General features: G+C 38.9%; 2 protein-coding genes across 2 annotated transcripts in view; one reads left to right on the forward strand and one right to left on the reverse strand.

The window, feature by feature from the left end:
- mrpl47 (mitochondrial ribosomal protein L47) lies at positions 1-10,343 on the forward strand. The gene is made up of 7 exons (XM_060834801.1): positions 1-75; positions 4,953-5,098; positions 5,455-5,515; positions 5,712-5,808; positions 6,100-6,230; positions 8,798-8,893; positions 10,188-10,343. The coding sequence occupies exons 1-7, from the start codon at positions 17-19 to the stop codon at positions 10,294-10,296; spliced, it is 699 nt and encodes a 232-aa protein (XP_060690784.1). The 5' UTR covers positions 1-16; the 3' UTR covers positions 10,297-10,343.
- The window catches only part of actl6a (actin-like 6A), a 26,184-nt gene continuing 13,078 nt past the window's right edge, over positions 8,236-21,341 (reverse strand). Inside the window, exons 8-14 of the mRNA XM_060834799.1 lie at positions 18,372-18,461; positions 17,000-17,061; positions 16,770-16,884; positions 14,539-14,619; positions 13,271-13,366; positions 11,942-12,028; positions 8,236-10,968 (exon numbers count right to left, since the gene is read on the reverse strand). Coding sequence (XP_060690782.1) covers positions 10,888-10,968; positions 11,942-12,028; positions 13,271-13,366; positions 14,539-14,619; positions 16,770-16,884; positions 17,000-17,061; positions 18,372-18,461 — 612 coding nt within the window. The 3' untranslated portion in view covers positions 8,236-10,887. The remainder of the gene's footprint in view (positions 10,969-11,941; positions 12,029-13,270; positions 13,367-14,538; positions 14,620-16,769; positions 16,885-16,999; positions 17,062-18,371; positions 18,462-21,341) is intronic.

Raw genomic sequence — 21,341 nt, forward strand, 5'->3', positions numbered from 1 at the left:
GCATTCTGGGAGTAAGATGGCGGCGCGGGTGGTGAGCTGGTGTCTCCAGCTGAGCAGGAGCTTCAGGATCGGCCCGTGAGTAACAGAGAGAGGGCCCCCGGCCCACGAAAGAGGAATATATTGATTAGGGACAGTCAACACGGTTTCGTGGTGGGTAGGTTGTGCTTCACAAACCTTACTGAGTTCTCTGAGAAGGTGACCAAACAGGTGGATGAGGGTAAAGTGGTTGATGTGGTGTATATGGATTTCAGTAACATCCCCCACGGTAGGCTGTTGCACAAAATACAGTATCGTGGGACTGAGAGTGATATAGTGGTTTGGATCAGTAATTGAAAGAAAACAGAGGGTCATGGTTGATGTGAAATGTTCATCCTGGAATTCAGTTACTAGTGAAGTACCGCAAGGATCTGTTTTGGGGCAACTGCTGTTTGTCATTTTTATAAATGACCTGGATGAGAGTGTAGAAGGGTGGGTTAGTAAATTTGCAAATGAAGCTCAGGTTGGTGGAGTTATGGATAGCGCAGGAGGATGTTGCAGACTACAGAGGGACATAGATAAGTTGCTGAGCTGGTGACCATGTACATCAACCTCTGAAAGTTGCCACCCAGGTTGATAGAGTTGTTAAGAAGGCAGCTGCAAATGTGTTGCTGGTCAAAGCACAGCAGGTTAGGCAGCATCTCAGGAATAGAGAATTCGACGTTTCGAGCATAAGCCCTTCAAAGGGCTTATGCTCGAAACGTCGAATTCTCTATTCCTGAGATGCTGCCTAACCTGCTGTGCTTTGACCAGCAACACATTTGCAGCTGTGATCTCCAGCATCTGCAGACCTCATTTTTTACTTGTTAAGAAGGCATGCAGCTTCTATTGGTAGAGGGATTGAGTTTCAGAACCACACGGTCAAGCTGCAGCTGTACAAAACTCTGGTGCGGCCGCACTTGGAGTATTGCGTACAGTTCTGGTCACCGTATTTTAGAGAGGCTGTGGAAGCTTTGGAAAGGATTCAGAAGAGATTTACTAGCATGTTGCCTGGTATGGAGGAAAGGCGGAAGGAATTGAGGTTGTTTTCGTGAGAGAGAAGGTTGAGAGGTGACTTAATTGAGACATAAGATAACCAGAAGGTTAGATAGTGTGGACAGTAAGAGCCTTTTTTTCACAGGTGGTGATGGCTAGCACGAGGGGACATAGCTTTAAATTGAGGGGTGATCGATGTAGGACAGATGTCAAAGGGAGTTGCTTTACTCAGAGTAGTAGATTGCATGGATCGCCCTGCTTGCAACAGTAGTAGACTTGCCAAGTTTAAGGGCATTTAAATGGTCATTGGATAGGAATAAGGATGAGAATGGAATAGTGTAGGTTAGATGGGCTTCAGATTGGTTCCACAGGTCGGTGCAACATCAAGGGCTGAAGGACCTGTGCTGCACTGTTGTTCTATTCTGAGGGGATATCTAATTGAAACATACAGAATACTGAATGGCCTGGACAGAGTGGCTGTTGGGAAATTTTTTGTTCTGGGAGGAAAGACTAGGCCCCAAGGACATACCCTTACAGTAGAAGGAAGAATAGGGTGAAGGAGAAACTTCTTCAGCCAGAGAGTGGTGAATCTATGGAATTGATTGCCACAGAAGACTGTGGAGCCCAAATTACTGTGTGTCTTTATGACTGTGAGTGTGTTCTTGAGTAAGAAGGGGATCAAGGCTTATGAGGAGAAAGTGGGAGAATGGGGTTGAGAAATTTATCAGCCATGACTGAATGGCAGAGCAGACTCAATGGGCTGAATGGCCTAATTTTCTGTTCCTACGTCTTATGGTCTTAACAACAATCAACACTGGTAGCAATGTACAAGGGACATATACATGCCAAAAAATCAAGTGAAGGTTAACCATCACAAGACCCAGAAAGATTGTCAAACCACCTACACATTATACAGACTCTTAAACGCATTAAAAGAAACAAGAATTGTAAAACTTAAGTACTTTTGAAACAATGTAATGCACCTAGTGTATGGAATTTTAGCTTGGACTTTGGGATGATGGAAATATTGTGTTATTGGTTCCAGCTCAGTATAGTAATGGGCCAAGGACAGCTTGACCACATGACCAGCCATGAGGACTCCAGGCAGCAGCATGCTAGACTAAGGATGCCTGCATACGTTGCTTCTTAACTGCAATTAGATTTTCTGCTATGTAACCCTAGATTGTCAAGTAATCAGAACCTGTGTTTCTTACCAATCCAAGAGTGGTAATTCTGTATTAAGTAACACATCAGAATATTAGATATACTTGAAGAAGAAACATGTTGAAGTAATATAGCATAAAACGGGGACATGGGACTAATTTAATTTTTTCACATCCTGTTTATGTATATGTCGAAACATTGTTACTTATTTTTATGGTATAGCGATCCTGTAAAGGGTGAGTTTTGAGAAGATTTGTAGCTCAGTTTGAGGTTTGGATGTAGGATTGCTTGCTGAGCTGGAAGATTCAATTTCAGATGTACATCATTAATTTTACATCAACTAGCCACAAAAACACATGACCCTCTCTCACTAGTATCCTTACATACAGATGAGGAAGGATGCCGCTTCGACTGGGACAACACATGCATCTTAGGACAAGCCAGAGACATGCATGAGAATTCCTAGAAGCATGGCATCAACAAACACATTGACTTGGATCCCATTTACAAACCCCTGAGAAAAAGAACAGGAAATGATGTCACCACCAGAAATGGGATCACCAATCCGAGGAAACCTAAACACATAAATAGAAAGTTGGCCATGCCACCAGTGCTTCTTCTGGAGGCTCACTGAAGATGTTGCTTAGTTTGGTGACAAAACGTCTGAAAAACAAACTTTCCAGCTCAGCGAGCAGATCTACATCCAGATCCTGTAAATCTTTTGGTTGCAGATGTTCTAGAAATAAATACTCAGATTTCTTGAGATTTCAGGAACAGTAAAAAGTTGTATTTACAATTTTATGCTTTGTAAGGCATCTATGAAAGGATTCTTTCTGTTAAAACTGCTACGTAGCTATAACTTGTCTATGATTTAGACCTGTAATTAGTCAAGTTCCTCTTGATCTTGATGTATTGCAAGGTTTGCACTTCACATTTGTAATGTCATTACATACATTGTATCATGATGTCATTGTTGTGACATACCCACACCCCAGATCTTGACATCAAGTAAATCTCAGGTGGGAGGTTAAATTCTTGAGAAAGTTGAGGAGTTGTACTCTTGAGGAGTTTGAGAAAGTTTAAATAATTATGTATGGCAACCATAACTGACCTAAAAGACCTGAAAAAAAGAGGCAGGTGTGCACAAATTTAATAACCTTAAAATAAACCATCTTTAATTTGCACAATCCATTAAAATGTAAACTTTCAAGATAAACGAAGTAAGCATTCATGATTTACAGTGGAGTAAAATCCAGAAAGAAATGAAACTATTCATCAAGACACATGTCCATTAGAAGCTTTCATAATCTGGAATGATAGCCTGCAAAGCAAATGGAAAAGTTCAACAATTTTTCTTCATTAATTCATGAATTGCACTTTAGAAGGTGGTAGTGAACTACCTTCTTGAATTGTGAATCCTTGAGGTGTAAGTACACCTACGGTGCTGTCAGAAGCGAGTTCTGAGATTTTGACCTCACGACTGTATACAGCTTAGGAGTTGTACCCACCCAGGCAAGTAGAGGTTATTGTCAAGAGTGTGGTGCTGGAAAAGCACAGCAGATCAAGCATCATCTGAGGAGGACAATCGACATTTCAGGCATAAGCTTTTCATCAGGAATTCATGATGAAACGTCAATAAAGTCTGGTTGAAGATTTGTAGCTCGGGTGTCCGTTGTTGTGGTTCTGTTCGCCGAGCTGGAAGTTTTTGCTGCAAACGTTTCGTTCCCTGGCTAGGGAACATCATCAGTGCTATTGGAGCCTCCTGTGAAGCGCTGCTTTGATGTTTCTTCCGGTAATAATAGTGGTTTGTTCTTGCCGCTTCCGGGTGTCAGTTTCAGCTGTAGTGGTTTGTATATGGGGTCCAGGTCCATGTGTCTGTTAATGGAGTTTGTGGATGAATGCCACGCCTCTAGGAATTCCCTGGCTGTTCTCTGTCTGGCTTGTCCTATGATGGTAGTGTTTTCCCAGTCAAATTCATGTTCCTGGTTGTCTGAGTGTATGGCTACGAGGGATAGCTGGTCGTGTCGTTTTGTGGCTAGCTGATGTTCATGGATGCGGATTGTTAGCTGTCTTCCTGTTTGTCCTATATAGTGTTTTGTGCAGTCCTTGCATGGTATTTTGTAAACTACGTTAGTTTGGCTCGTGCTGGCTATTGGGTCCTTTGTTCTAGTGAGTTGTTGTCTGAGTGTGGAAGTTGGCTTGCGTGCTGTTATGAGTCCTAAGGGTCGCAGTAGTCTGGCTGTCAGTTCTGAGACGCTCCTGACGTATGGTAGTGTGGCTAGTCCTTTTTGGTTGTGGCATGTCCTCGTTCCGTGGTCTATCTCTTAGGCATCTGGTGATAAAGTTGCGTGGGTATCCGTTTTTGGCGAATACCTTGTATAGGTGTTCCTCTTCCTCTTTTCGCAGTTCTGGTGTACTGCAGTGTGTTGTGGCTCTTTTGAATAGTGTCCTGATGCAGCTTCGTTTGTGTGTGTTGGGGTGGTTACTTTCATAGTTTAGGACTTGGTCTGTGTGTGTTGGTTTCCTGTGTACCCTTGTGGTGAATTCTCCGTTGGGTGTTCTCTCTACTAACACGTCTAGGAATGGGAGTTGGCTATCCTTTTCCTCTTCTCATGCTCCTTGGATGCTGTCCTGCTGTGCTTTTCCAGCACCACACTCTTGACTCTGATCTCCAGTCCTCACTTTCTACAAGTAGTGATTATTCTATTCTTATGAAACTTGTGTGGCAAAGTGAAGCTGGCTTTCCATAACTTGTCAAAATGTTCCTGCTATTAAAGGAAAAACTTGGACAAGTTTCAGAAGATTGAACGAGGATCAAGCCTGATTGCACAGCATAGATCTCTGCATACTTCTGCTTCCTGTCAAGGGCTGAATGAGTTCTTTGATGACTCTAAGAATTGGGGAGAACCAACAGTAAAATCTGGTGAGTTGCCTTTTGCAAAGTCCTGAAATGACACTTTCCAGCACTTTTGTGTTGTTTTATTGAAATCTTTAACTATTTTCCTACTGCAGATAATTTTCTTTCAAATGAAACATTAAATAAAGACAAACAGTGCACTTCTTAGCAGCTGGATGGGGTTCTATCAATAAGAAGGGTTAGAAAAATATGGGCCAAATGGAACTAGGTCAAATTGAGATGTCTGATTGTCTTGGACGAGTTGGCTCGAAAGGTCTGTTTTCATGCTGTACAACTCTATGACCCCACTTTTTCTCCTATCCAAAATCTGATAGTTTGACCTTGATTAAAGCATAAATAATGATTTTGAATTTGCTTTTTAGGTGCACCTTGGACAGCAAAACAACTACGATTAAAAAGCAATGAAGATTTACACAAGCTCTGGTATCATTTTCAGTTGTATGCTTTAATCTGATATTTAAAATATTTTTTTGTGGAAACTGATTTACTGACCAAATAGCTTCTTCCTGTACTCTAACTGTTCAAAACTACTGCAGTTATGCTCTACATTTGTGAGAAAAACTTTGACCCCAAACTTTCACTTTTTTGTATTTCATAAGATTAATTGTTCCTTTTGCAGGTACGTCCTTCTCAAAGAAAAGAACATGCTTTTGACTTTGGAACAAGAAGCAAAGCGACAACGATTACCAATGCCAAGTCCAGAGCGTTTAAAGAAAGTAAGGAATAAACTGCAAGCCTGTTCTGGTCCTAATATTTTCTGTGTGATTCATGTTGATGGTGTGAAAAATATAATACTTTCTGATCAAGAATTCAAGACCAGTGGCATAAATTTAGTTTAGATATCGTTCTTTTCTGTCCGACCATCTTATTTTGATCAGTTTGAATAATTACAGTAAGTAATAGCTTTTTCAGTAAGCATCCCAGTTGATTAGTATTGTGCACCATAGTAACAGATGTACACTACACACTTCAAATAGAGAAACCAGTATCTGAATTTTTAATAATAGATGGAACGATCTATGGCTAGAATTGACTCCGTTGTTCAAGAACGTGAAGATGCTCTGAGGTTGCTGCAGACTGGGCAAGAGAAAGGCCGACCTGGTGCTTGGAGGAAGGACATCTTTGGGCGCAACTTTTGGTAAGAAAGATTTGTTTATGACACTGAAATACATTCTAACAGATATAAATCTTTATTAAAGTTGGTTTTTAATGTTTGGTATTTTTATTCCAATTTAGAGTTCTTTATCATAGTTTCAGTGTTAGAAGTAAACTATTTTCTTCTGTTGTACTGTTATTTCATAACCTATATATTGTTTTAAGTTAGAAATCACATTTCTTTCTTGAATTCAGAAGCAAAATCTCTTTATATCTGGTGCATGTGTAATTAATACATAAATAAACAAGTGTTACGGTCGATTCATGTGCAAGAATTATGAAAACAAATAGGTTTACTGACATTGTTCAAAGAGTTCTGGAGTGAGGCCAAAACCCACAACCTTCTGGCCTAGAGTACTACAACTAAGGCAAATGCAGAATAAAATGGTGTTAAGGTAGTGTCATTCAATGAATCAAATATTGGTGTAATATTAAATAGTATTACACAGGGTGCTAATTCTTCAATATTAAAAAAAAGTGATAGTAAGTCTTCTATTGGTAGTTGAAGTATCTAAAATTACATAATTCCACAAAATTAAGTTTGTGTAATGATATTCTGGTTTTGATAAGATTTTAGTCGTCTTCAATCTCAAGACCTCAGTGGCTTGGATTTGATATTTAACTTTGCAGTTGTGGTTTAACACTATAATCTGCCTAACTGCCACTAAAGGAAAGTGAGAACTGCAGGTGCTGGAGAACAGAGTCAAGAGTGTGATGCTGGAAGAGCACAGCACATCAGGCAGCATCCAAGGAGCAAGACCATCAATGGTTCAGGTATTTTTCCTGCTCCTTAGATACTGCCCTCCTGCAGTACTTTTCCAGAACTACACTCTTGACTACGTGCCATTAGACCCAATTTTCCCAAGTGCATTTTGTAATTGTGTACTTTTCTTCAGCTTCTTGTACATGAAATTAATAAACGTAAACAGTTTGAAGTTAATATCTAAACACAAGTTGGGCAGTCACTTATTATTACAATGCATTGTGTATTAAATAGATAGTTGTGCATAATGTTTGATTGCAGAAAATCCCCTTTTGTTCAGATCACTTAGGCCTCAGAAGATCTTGAAGTCAGATTGACAATGTTTATTTCAGTCAATCAGAAGTTAGTTTCTTGGTTCTTTCCCTGGCATTATTTTGGGTATGTTTGGGATCAGGCTAAAAGCATGAATGTAAGGGAGCACTGGGGAGTTTAACACCCAGCAACAAGTAATGACTTATGTTGGAGGAAAACCTCCAAGCCATTTAAACAGTAAAGAGTAGGGTAGAAAGACCAGTGTAGTTTGGATGTTGTGTTAAGCCAACTGAGAACCAAGTGGTGCAAATAAAAATGGTAGAACTGAAGGCGAGACCTGGGAGGTAAAAATAAAGAATGAGTTGGCCAAATGTGATCAGCAGACAAAAACGATGGCTGAAGACTAGACACTGCAGGAGGACAAGATATGAAACTAAGCAATTTAAACCTAAATTACTGAAGTCTCAAAAAGTTGGGTGACTTGTGACACTAATATAGGGTAGACAAAAGTAGCTTTCAGATGTTGTACTAACTTTTCAAAAGCATGAAAATTAGAATTTAAACTGCAATACAACGAGGAATTCAACATGCTGCCAAACAAAAACCCTCAGTCCAGTGAAATTCGAAGGCTGAAAATCCATGTAAACCAGTTTTTAAAATGAGTTCTAGTGGCACAAGCTGATTTGAAAGCCATATGAAAAGTATTAACATGTAAGGTTTGCCAGTTGCAACTTGAGTTCTCATCACAGCATCCTTATTACGAAGGGGTTATCACTTGTAGTGGAAGTAAAGAGAAGGCAGACCCTAAGAACTACCTCTGCTAAAATAGGGATTGAACTATTTGCGTTGTTTGTTATATTACTGTCTATTCATCTAACCAACTAAGCTACCTACCCTGATATTCACAACCATGCTTGAGGAATATTTGCACGATTGTTATTCTAGAATTGAGACAATTAAATATTGCACTTCATTTCCAAACCAATGAATGAAAATTTAATGATAAAAGCTACTGCAAGTATAACAGGTAGATACTTCATTGTTATAACACCAGGATTTGCATTTGGCAGTCATTATTGGGAAGTTGAGGTGAACTTGCCATGTTGGAGGAAGATATGAAAAGATTGAGAAATGTTATTTCTAGTTACATTAAAATACCAGAGTTTAACAAAAAAAAATCTCTTATCCAAAAATATGATTAGGAATAGAAGATAATTTTAATGCCTACATGTGTTTTTGATTTCTGATAGAAAATATTTGATATTTGTCAAATCATTGACAAAATATGGAACAGTTTGAAATGGAGAGTTTAACTTGACACGGTACAATTTCTCTATCCAAAATTATACTCTGCCACACACATTTTCCAATTATTTAAATACAAGTGAATCCACTCATGCAAGTCATACTTATGTAATCCAGTGCATTGCAGTTTATTCAAAGTAGCATTCCAATAAATATTGTCTGATTTTATGATGCTATAAAAGTTTACTAAATCAGGGTTAAGCCTTCTACTTCCGATTTTTCTTTTCTAGGTACAAATTTAAGGAATGGCCTATTCCTTGGTACCTAAACAAGATATACAGAAGAAAACGATTTTACACGCCACCATTTGTGGATATTTTTGTTAGGTAAGGAATCATTATCTCAACAGTTTACTGTTCAGCTGAATTTATAATGGTTGCAGTTATATCATCCATTATTTTCTTCAACCTTTTATGGTATTTTATTAGTGTTGGTTCAAGTATTTTCTATATTGAATGATTGTAACAGTATGTTAAACTGCTGAAATATTGAAGTATTGTCTTTAATGCATGTGAGGACAAGTCTTAATGGCAGCAAGAGTCACTATTTGCATGCTTTTAGCAGAGGTGATGGCCTACTGCTACTATTGCTAGACTATTGATCAAGAGACCCTGGTAATGTTCTGGGGACCCCAGTTTGAATCCTGCCATGGTAGATGGTGGAATTAGGAGTCACATGTTGACCCTGAAACGATTGTAGATGGTCAGAAAAATCCATTGGTGCCCTTTAGGGAAAGAAAATCACCTGGTTTGGCTTACATAGAAAGCTACACTCCGTACTGTAGGTGACACTTAACTGCCCTCTGGGGAGTTCGGAATGGATAATAAGTGCTGGTCTGGCTAGTGACAACCCACATCCCATGAATGAATTTATTTTTAAAACATGCTTTCTTTTGTAGGATTGAAAAGTTTGGTTCTTGGTTTATAGCCATCTTTTGCTCCAGCTTCATTTTCTGTAAAATTTGTTTAAAAACTATTGCTGAGTTAGCATCTATTGCTGTATTGGTAAAGGTTGTTAAGTTTTATGTAAAAACAAAAAGGGAAACCAAGAAACTGATGTACTTAGTTGGGAATAAGAAATGGTATTTGTGTGGCCTGTACTGTTTCATACTGCCTAAAGTATTTTATTGAAGGCTTAAAAAATTTAAATAGAATGAATAGTCATTAGAGGTATAAAATCTGAATCTCCACTAATGCAGACTTGTTTAAGTTAGTCTGGTTAGAAGGTTGTATCCTAGAATAGCTGGTGCAAATAAACAATAATACTAATTGCCAATCAACACTCATTATCACCAGTTGAAATGGAAGAAGAACTGGTTTAGACTCTGCACTTATTTCATACAGCTAACTAGCTCATTAATCACCAACGAAGCTTGAGCATAAAGGAAGGAAGTTAGATATCCAGCATTATAGAATAGAATTTTATGCCAAGCACGAGGCAATGTAATCGCAAGTGAAAAAAAAAACCTTGGTTAGAGGTACTTGGAGACAATGTAGGACAGCACAAATGGTTAAACATGTTTGGGTGCAAGGATGGACACTGGCAGAGTTTGACAGAATCAGGTGAAGCTGTGGAAGAACTGAGTATAAGTTAACTGCCAATTTTTTTGATTTCTGCTAGGCGACGTATTGAGAAGCACCTACGTAAAATCAACAATGCAAGAAAGGCAAAAATGGAGGAAGAGAAAGTACTAAAGGAAAAATTCCAACATCGGTCTGCATCAAGTTAATCTTGCACTGAAAAAACTTGTAAATAAAAAATTAAATTTTTACACAACTGACTCAATTTAAATATTAAGTCCATGTGAGTATGATGTGAAGTGCACAGGGAATTGAAAAATCTTTAAACAGTAGTTAGGAGTAATTAAGGACTATCACAAGTATGTTTATTCTGCTGTACCTCCAGATTTGCTTTCAGCTGACATGTAAACAACTGCTATCATTTAAAGGCACAAGATAAACAGTTCATTTATACTGTGTAAAAAACATAACCAACTACAAAAATATCACTAGCGTAATAATATTTGGTGTTACCGGAACATGGTGTAATCTGAATCTAATACAAATAATATCTTGGAAGTTTGTAAACAGGTCTTTGGGGGTCTGGTTGGTCAGTAAAATTGGCTGAACAATTTTTAAAAACATTTATAAAATATACATTATCTAGCCGCTATACAAAGAAGCCCATGGAGAGGGAGAAAAAAAGAAGTGTTTGTACAAGAGGTTCAGCACTGTTCCTGAGGACCCGAGTTAGGGTGACAAAAAAAAGGTAAAGACTGGTAAAATCTTCACAGATGATATATCCATAATATTGGTTAATTTTAAGGACATTTTCTTTCAACACATTGCTTTCCTCCTTCTTCATATTCCTGCTTAGAGATCCACATTTGTTGGAATGTACCCTTCAAAACAAAACAAAAGTGTAGCGTTAGTGAAATATTGTAATTTACAATTATTTCACACATCTTAGCAATAAAAATCTTCAGATCCAGAAAGTATACAGGGGTGCACAACTTTCTTGCACTGCAACCTTATTTTTGTTAATAAAAATCTAGACATGGCAGAATTTAAATGACAGGTTTGTTATGCAAAGGTAGACTGTTGAGGATATGGACAAACCAATGTGAGACAGATAAAAGTTGTCGTCAATTGAGGGAAAGTGTGAAGTAGAACATTTAGGACTAATTGGAAGCAGAAACAAATTATTCAAAAAGGAGCAGATACAAACAATGCCAAAATCCATAATCTTCAACAGTTAGGTAGGCAGGTAGAAAATATCACAATGGAATTCCAGTTATGCACGACAGTGGTGGAGGCATTGCTGATAAAGCCACCATGAATTTTCTATCCACTGGTGCCCTCAAAACTATGGCAGTAGGAGCATTAAGTCTCCAACTGGAAAAACTTTGTTTTAACCAGAAATACCAACAAAAATCTTGCATAAGATTAGTCACAGAAGACGTAGTTATAAACCATATAGCCAATGGAGAATGGTAGTCTCTTTCAAAGTAAGTTGCACCAAACAAAGTCCAATAACCAGCACAGATAAATAATGTTGACTGAGGGCTGCCATATCCATGCAGCAGTCAAAATACATCTGTGTAGAGACAGCTTAAGAAATGCACCTCTATACATGGGAGACGAAGAGAGGAGTGGTTGCTCCAAGCACAGGCTGTTTGTCCTTGCTTCTGTTAGGCTCATGAGAAACCTATCCGCAGCAAGCATACAGGATAAACACCAAGCAATTGGGAAGGAAAATGGCAGTATTAAAAGACAGACAAGTTGTCTAGTGGTTTGGAAGGGGAAAAAAGATAAGTATTTTACATATTTTTAAAAACTATTTAAGACAAGCAAAAGCCAACAATCTTTACTCACCAAAGAGGCTAGAATAGACCCACCAATCCAGGAGCTAAATCTTCGTTCCACTGTGGTGTTATTGGCCATTAACTTCAACCGCATGCTCTGAAAAAGTAAAATTAATGTCTCAAATTTTAGGTAAAAAAAAGTCACAGATTACCAACAGTCACCATTAAGTGAAAATCATCCAGCAACTTAGTGATCATGTGAGAAGATGATCTTAGATTAGATTAGATTCCCTTGTGTGGAAACAGGCCCTTTGGCCCAACAAGTCCACACCAACCCTCTGAAAAGTAACCCACCCAGACCCATTTCCCTCTTACTAATATCCCTTACATTTTGGGCAATTTAGCATAGCCAATTCACCTGACCTGCACATCTTTGTACTGTGGGAAGAAACCAGAGCACCCAGAGGAAACTCATGCAGACGTGGGGAGAATGTGCAAACTCCACACAGACAGTTGCTGGAGGCTGGAATCAAATCTGGTGCTGTGAGGCAACAGTGCTAACCGCTGCGCCGCTCATAGTAACATACTGACTTGGAAATTAGTAATTTGCTCTTCCAGGAGCTACTCGACACCAATATCTCACAAACTTATTTAAGGGACTAAAAGTTGCAAAAACAAGTTAGGCAGGTCTGAACCATTATCTAGGTAAAAACAATGATTGCAGATGCTGGAAACCAGATTCTGGATCAGTGGTGCTAGAAGAGCACAGCAGTTCAGGCAGCATCCAATGAGCAGCGAAATCGACGTTTTGGGCAAAAGCTCTTCATCAGGAATAAAGCCATTATCTGAACCATTATTTGTCTCTCCAGCAGTGAAATCTAACTTTGCCAAGTCTGGAAATTAATTCCAACAGAATTCAATTTGTTGGATGTTTCTTAAAAATTAAAAAAAACTATCCTTATCATTACCCTTAAAATCAATCTTTCATTCTTCACTATTTATTTTCTATAGACAGATTTACGTTGAATTTACTTGCCTAACACCCTAGTTCAAACTATACCCTTCACTAAGGATTTTTCAATCTAATTGAAAAAGGCAAGCAAATATCAGGACCACACAGAGATCCTGTTGAGGCTTTTGCACAGAAATGATTTTATAAATCATAGCATGTTCTGTAACAAAAACCTTTAGGAAATCTAAGGAAAATATAAGTGTAATGAATTGCTGGCAACTTAGTTCACTGCTGACTAAATTCAGACATATTTTTTTAAAATACTACTAGTTTGTATCTCTCAGTCCAGTTTCAGCAAGGAAAATCCATACTTATCAGTCTTAAATAGAAGTTAGACAAGAAACTAATAGGTTAACTTTGGAGACTTTCTTTGAAATGGATACTCACAGGTGGAGTTTTCTGGGAGAGCTCCCTGTTCAAACGGTCTGTGAAACTCTGTATTAATGTGTTTCCACCTGCTGCAATCACACTGCCATATAAACCCTGAGAAAAACACCCGAAACAGTAATTAGTAACATGTATTAGGGATAAACCCAAATCCAATATCAGTCACTGGTTGATAGAATGTTCTATTATCCACTCAGTTAGAACTGTTGTCCAATTTCACCAAAGACAGATCTGGGTCTAATGTCTGTCCAGTCCTAGACTTAATCAGTGGAGGTAGATGTCCTTTGTAGCCTCACTGTTTTGTTTAAAACTTCAACAAAATATCCCCTTACTCTTTAAAATTCGAGGAATACCCCGATCTCGCCAATAATTTAACCCTTAATATCAAGGAATCAGGCTAGTAAGTCCGAGTTGCATTCAATGCATGGCCAATATGTCGTTTGCAAGGGCTGGTGCCCAGAACTGTTTACAGTACACAGAGTTCATCTAACCATTGCTTTGTATGACCTTCAGCAACATGTATTTTAATGTTCCAGATATAAAAACCAACACTGTATTGACCTTCCTGGATTCTTTTTCCCTGTACCTGTCTATGACACTTTATGATCACTGGGCCTTAAATTAGGTCTCTAATTAAATCACTGGGTCTCTTTGGCCCTCTGGTGTTTCTAGCTTTTTGCCATTTAATTGTAAGAATTATAAACTTACTCCTGTTGTAACATTTTAATGATTATTCCAACTATGTGCCTGAATTGACCTAGAATAAATTTAATAGTCTAATTATAATTGATAAATGCAAATTAGGTTCTATCCAAAGAATAGAAGTTTCAAACACAAAACAGGTCAATCACCATCACTGAGAAAAAGTGAGGACTGCAGATGCTGGAGATCAGAGTCGAAGAGTGTGGTGCTGGAAAAACAGAGCCAGTCAGACAGCAGAGAAGCAGGACAATCAACAATTTTGGGAAAATTCCCTATGAAGGGCTTATGCCCGAAATGTCTATTTTCCTGCTCCTCGGATGCTGCCTGACCAGCTGTGCTTTTCTAGTGCCATTCTTTGACCTATCACCATCCTTTGAAGGGTACAAAAAGACATTTGTTGAAAAAACCTAAAAGTTCCTTTTTCCTCTTCAGATGAGAATGAAATTTATTTTCAGATAGTCTGTTTTAAATTTCTGGCACTCTGATTTAGAAGAGACTTTTTCCAAAAGCAAAAAAGACATTTAGACAAGCCCTACAACTTTGTCACTATGGGTTCAAATTCTTACCGGTCTAATATCAATGTCACACATTCCAACACTTGTGGTCACTACGTGGCTGACACCCAGCATTGTGTTTCCAGATAAACCCTAAAAGGACAGAAATACATCAATTATAAGTGATGAGGAACAGCTATTCCTAATTCAGTTGGACAGTATCCCACTGATGCCAATTTTGTAGGGTGCCCTCCTATGGCATAATGGTACCCTTGGGCTGAGAGATCCTGGTTCAAGTCCCACCTGCTCCAGAAGTGTGCAATGTCATCCCTGAACAGGTCGGCTAGAAAAACAGGTTATATTTTAATAAAGCAATGCTGTTTAGCAGCTTAAGAAAAACACCAAAAAATTCATGGTAACTGTGTTGCAAAAGTCACTCAGTTTACATGATACTTCTGGGAATATATAAAGAAAAAAAAAGAAACAATGCTGCGAGGACTCTTGTGGCAGAACAGTTGTGTCCCTGCCTCTGAATCAGAAAACCTAGATTTAAGTCCCACCTGCTCCAGGGACATGTCATAACATCTTTGAACAGGCCAATTATAAAATATATTACAAAGAAAATCCATGATGGAGCAGGACATTGGTCTTGGAAGCTGGAATTCGCCTGCTGAATCAACTAGCCATGAAAATGGATGGCGCTGGAGCAACAGGCCTGTACCTGGCTGTTGCTTATGGCACTATGGAATCAGTGTTTGATTGTGGGCAGTTGCACACCCTTTAAGTTATTTGAAAAACCTTTTGTTGCATTTTTGAGTGTACTTCAGCCCTACATTCCTGATCTTTGGGCATCTGGTTTGCAAGGGTGTGGACAGATTGGAGGACCACCTTGTGGGGCTGCTCCAGGGCCTGGCTAAGCTGGCTACAAACAGATCCAGACAGCGCAATGTGGATAGGATCACAACTGCCAACTATCTGCCCCTCTTCTGTAGTAATGTGTGTGTCCAGGTGTCCTTGGAGAGCGAGCACTCAGTGCCCATCAATGCCTGTGGAGAGGGGTGGCACTGCACGGGTTAGTGTTTTATTTCCCCATCTAACTCCATTTTGACTTATTCCCTTCTTGTTCTCCCTACATCTCCCTCACTTTGACAGATTGTGTTGCCATTATGGGCTTTGCATTTAAACTTCTAATTGGCTCTGCATCGGTGGTTGGTGGTGGTGGTTAATAGTCAAAAAGCAAAGTAAATCACGGTGATTTGGTGATGGGAAAATCATTTACTTGTGTGATAACACTTTCAGATACAAGAGAAAAAAAAAGCAACACTGCCCGGGCTCTGTGGTAGTAGAGCAGTAGTAATGTCCCTCCGTGAAAAGATCATTCAAGATATATTTAGCAGGAGGTCAACATGAGCTATACGTTCCAGATGAATAATTTCAGTGAGGTCTTAAAATGTCTTTGGGGGATGTGACTGCTCAAAGGGACCCAAGGTTCAATTCCAGCCTTGGGTGACTGTGTGGAGTTTGCACATTCTCTCAGTGTCTGTGTGGGTTTCCTCCAGATGCTCCGGTTTCCTCCCACAATCCAAAGATGTGTAGGGAGAATGAACTGGCTATGCTAAATTGCCCATAGTGTTCAGGGATGTGTAGGTTAGGTGTCTTGATCAGGGGTAAATCTAGAGTAATAGCATGGGGGAAATGGTTCAGAGGGGTTAATCTTCAGAAGGTTAGTGTGGCTTGGTTGGGCCAACTGGCCTGTTTCCACACTGTAGGGTTTCTGATATATCTATGGTTCCGATCAAAGACTCAGTATGCAAAAAGTGGTGCTCACAGTCCCCGGTCTATATCAAACTGCTTAGGGAAGTGCTGATAATGGACCCTTGAAACTTTAACTCAAATTGTCACCATCATGGGCCAACAGCCAGATTAGACACTTAGACCTCTTGCCCCTACTTGCTTTCTGAATATAAACCGGTGACTTTTGCTACAAGGAGACATGCAGAAACTAGTTACAATTGCAGTATTTGGTTAGAATTATAGGTTTCACTGAGAATACGTGTAACTAATTAAAAGAGAAAGACACATAATTAAAAAGGTTAAGTATTTATGGAGTTTGCAATTGAAGATTGCACCATGGCTAACAGGCAAGGCCAGTACCTTACCCACAACCGATTTTAAAACATTCAATTCTAGAATCAAACTAATCCACTAACAGTATATTTTAAATTACTGTGGTTTTGTCTGATCAAATTAAATCCACTGAAGCTCTTCAGAAAAGGTTTTTCTCTTTCCACTCAGTTTAGTACCTTGACATTGGAAGGATCAAACAAGCCTTCTGGAATTCTTAGTCGTTCAGCACCAAAATCACAGTTATAGCCATTAGGAAATTCATAATGAACACTGGGCATTTGGGCAGCCACTCTGTGGAGACAAAAAATGGAGAGAATACCATACTTTCACCACATAAAAGAAACCCAAATTACAATACTGAAATCCTGAAGGAATTCACTTAATTGTTCAGCTTTCTGCCACTTACTGTTCATCATATGAAGAATCAGACACCTGGAGCACTGAAGCTTGGAAATCCTGAATCACTTCCTGCAAATTTATAATCCCATAAATAATTATGCAAAACTATTTTAAAAAGTTACATTTAAAAAATTACACATTTACTGTCATGACCAGCCTTACCTTTTCAATTTCATTACTCTATTCTAATGTGGGAATTGGTTGCCAACCTTCGATTGGCAACATTATTCTCTGTCTTCAAATCCTTTTTAGGATGGGTCTCTAACCTGATGTGGAATGCTCCCCAGCCTTTTCCCACAACTGCTACGTCCTGCCAGTTGGTAACCGGGCCCCAATGCAACTTTCAGGCACCTTAATCAGATCCCAAACCCACTGCCAAAAGCCTCAACTTGAGCATTTGCAGGATGTATTGGAAGACTTTCCTCAGCATTGATTTGGGAGAAATTTAAGAGAGGTGTCACTGCCACTACATCCAAGGGTGTTATCAATGGTGCACTTACATTTGTAAGACTCTACGGATCATTACTAGGAAATCACTCAAGAATTATAACATTCCTCTCCACTACCAGAGCCAAACTCAATTCTCTGGTAGACAGAGAAAGACCTTGCACCATTGTTGACGTCTGAAGGAAATCCATTCTTTAGTATATGATAGTCCTGAACTCATTTTCATTCCTTCAACTCAAGTGATTCCCACCCTCTTCACTCTTTTATCCAAAGACAATGGATAGGATAAATAGACAAAGCCTTTTCCCTGGGTTGAGGGAGTTCAGAACTAGAGGTCATAGGTTTAGGGTGTGGGGGGAAAGATATAACAGACCCAAGGGGCAATGTATTCACGCAGAGGGTGGTAGGTGTATGGAATGAGCTGCCGGAGGAAATGGTGGAGGCTGGTACAATTACAACATTTAAGGAGCATCTGGAAGGGTATATGAATAGGAAGGGTTTGGAAGGATGTGGGCCAGCTGCTGGCAGGTGGGACTAGATTGGGTTGGGATATCTGGCCGGCATACAGGTTGGACTGAAGGGTCTGTTTCCATGCTGTACATCTCGATGACAAGCTTCCTAAAATGCAGAAATACCCTCAGGATTATCAATCACAAGGTCACTCAACTTCAACTACTGGTGCTTGCAAGTCTAACGCCAACCTACAAATTTTTCTACTCTTATTTTGGATATTAATATCTCAAAAATAAATGTTATTCATGAAACTAAATGGATGTTTCACACAAGACAGCAGGTAGTCCAACTCAGAGCGAACATGACAGGATGTTTGCTTATATTTAAATCAATTGAATTCAAAATTCAATACTTTGGAGATAACTTAAGAAAATGTTTCTCATTTGCTACATCCTATGGACATGGTTGTTATTACTTACATTGCACATGTAGTTGTGCCAGGACCGTGTGACCTGAGGTAGTTTCTCTTTCTTCTTCCAATTAGGTGGTGATCCCTCACGCACTGATTCCTAAGAGAACAGCAATAGAAAATTAAATATTACTTATTACTATTTTTCACTGCAATTTCAATTTTAGATGCATAATAAAAATAAAAGAAAATTTCAAGCCAATAAGATGATCACTGATAATTTCTTTTTAAAATACACATTGCTTACAATTGGGAGAAGGCATGCATTCGTCACATAACTAGAAATGTGTAGTAATACTCCAATGCTTGTTCATTTAATACAAGTTTATGACTGAGAAAATACAACATTTCATTTCCTTGCTGCACTGTTCTCAATTGATGCAGCAATTTAGTGACTGGAGTACATTTCAGTAACATAGACCAAAGATACTTAAAGTCATCCAGAATTCCCACTCTTGGTGTCATTTACTGATCTTTGCTGCAAGTTGTACATTTTGGACTAGACCATGGACCATTTATCATTTGTTAACATTATCTTCAGAAAATAGAAAGGAAAAAACTGGAAAACAGTGATCCATGGAGTTACAAAGTGGTGCACAAAGCAGATATGCTGCATGAAACATACATAACACACACAATTTCACCACAAAGATGATTACCTTACTTCTTAATTAATTCAGTTCTGCATACCACAAAACCAGTATGGTCTATGGACAAATAATGTCATTGCATACATCCATGGTTTTGAGAACCAAAGTATTGACTCAAAATGTAGGAATACTAATTTTACATTTATTAAGGCACAAATTTTTAAAAACAAATCACTAAATAATATAGCTAATTAAAGTTGACCAAATAAAATCTAGTGTGGGCATGTTCAATTTTCCATATTGCTGTTATGAGGAATAAAGTAAGTATCTGAATTTGAATTGTATACAAACTTCTAACTGCTGTAGTGGAATATCAATTTTGAAACCATAGAACAAAAATAGCTTGTTCATTTATAATCAAGTAAAAAGGCAAGACTCCTTATGCAAAATCTGTAATTGATCTTTTTTAGATAACAGAAGAAATAAGATACCTTTAGGAAGTTCCTTTAGGAAGGTGAAAAGCAGAATTAGGTACTATATGTCATTTACATTAAGGTATTTAAAGTGCTTTGGCAAAACGGAAATCTATGCTCAGCCTGTAAAATGATTATATTTGTTCTCTACCCCAAGAGAAGTCCATTAAAAAGCTTCAAACATTGCTAATAGCCTTCAATTTATTCGAGACATGGATATCTTGAGGTCACATTACTCACAATGACTTGGCCACAAAACAGCAAGACAAAACAAAAGACTTTTGGCAGGTCAGCATTGTGAAGAGGTGCATTAGTAGACTATTTTGATCTTTGAGATTGTTCTAGGCGAATGACCAAGCAAAGCTGACCTTCCAGCGTTATGTTCCTGTACTTTCACTACATTCCTCAATATAGTGACATGAAAGGATATGGGAATAGAACAGGAAAATGACGCTGAAGTAGAAGATCAACAATGGGCTCGCTGAATGATGGAGATTAATGAATTAATGAGTCTTCAGTTAATTCAGATTGTACAAAAGAAAAAAATAGAATTATTTCTCTGTAGCAAAGCTTCTGATTCTAACCTTTATGGGAAAAAAAATGAAAGACCTTAGTTTTTAATACAATCAACAGAGGCAGTTTCAGCCACAGGAAAGACAGACAACAGAAAACACTGTCATTCAATTAACAAGGAAAGGGCTTCAGACCAGGAAGAATGTAATAATGAAAGAGGCATTGGGGAAAAACAGGCTTAAGGGGATGTATAACTGAAAAAAGTGTGCCTCCATTGGACACAAGGAAACCCAAAATTACTTGCCCCACTCCCTGCCCAATAGCAGCCCATGTGGTGTAAGCTGTCTGCCTTCCTGCCCACCCCAACCACACAGCAGAGACAAAAAGAGAATAAGTGACATTTATTCATACAATCAGGAACCTCAAGTCCAAAGGTGGGCAGGTTGCAAGGAACCATACCCATCCATCATAATATAGGAGACTGATCACAGATGGGCAAGATGGGGACAGGCTCGCCATCCATTAAGCTCTGAGCTCCCTGCTTTCGGACATGCGGTAAAATTCAGTCTAATGTCTTTTTATTGCTTGCTGAACTTTTTTTGTCCCCCCAATCAATCAACGCCCTCCTAACAAAGTTTTGCCTTTATCAAAAGTAGATTTTAAAGCCAATAAGGACTAATATGTGCCTGCATGAAAAATAAGCTGTTCATCCAGCTTGCAGTATTGCCAGAACCCTACAACAAGCAGAATTTTTCCAACATGTAGAAGATTTGCACACTTCGCCACATGTCCACTCCCACTAATCCTACTCAAAACAGAGTTCGAGGCCCCCTCCCACAGCACTTTCATCAGTACATTAATAATTTCAATGGTGCAGCTTCCTACTCTCACCCAGAATTGGAAAAATTCACCTTGAATTTACTTCCAATTTCCACTTTGTTCTCACCTTCATGTGGTTACCACCACATCAACACCAACTCAATTTCTGGACACAGGCTCTCCATTAATATCCAATTCAAGCCTACCTACTGACTCCTATAACTACCTTGACTTCCTCACATCCTGCTTCCGACAAGACCCCATTGCATTATCCCAATTTCTCAGTCGCCATTGCATCTGTTCTGATGATGCTTATTTTCCCCCCAAAATGCCTTGGACTCATTTCTTGTCCTCAACCAAAGACCTCCATCTTGGTCGATAGTGCCCTCAACAGTGTCAAAAATCACTTCCCGCACTTTTGTTCTCCATCCCAGAACGGCAGGCTTTCCCTTGTCCTCAACTTCATCCCACCAATCTTTGCACTCAAAAGATCATATTCTACCATTTCCAACAGCTCTAGTAAAATACGACTCACCAAGCACATCATTCCCCTCCCTCGAGAAGTTAACATTTCACATGGACCAT

The sequence above is a fragment of the Hemiscyllium ocellatum genome, chromosome 13 (genome assembly GCF_020745735.1).
Source record: "Hemiscyllium ocellatum isolate sHemOce1 chromosome 13, sHemOce1.pat.X.cur, whole genome shotgun sequence".
In the NCBI taxonomy this organism is placed as follows: domain Eukaryota; kingdom Metazoa; phylum Chordata; class Chondrichthyes; order Orectolobiformes; family Hemiscylliidae; genus Hemiscyllium; species Hemiscyllium ocellatum.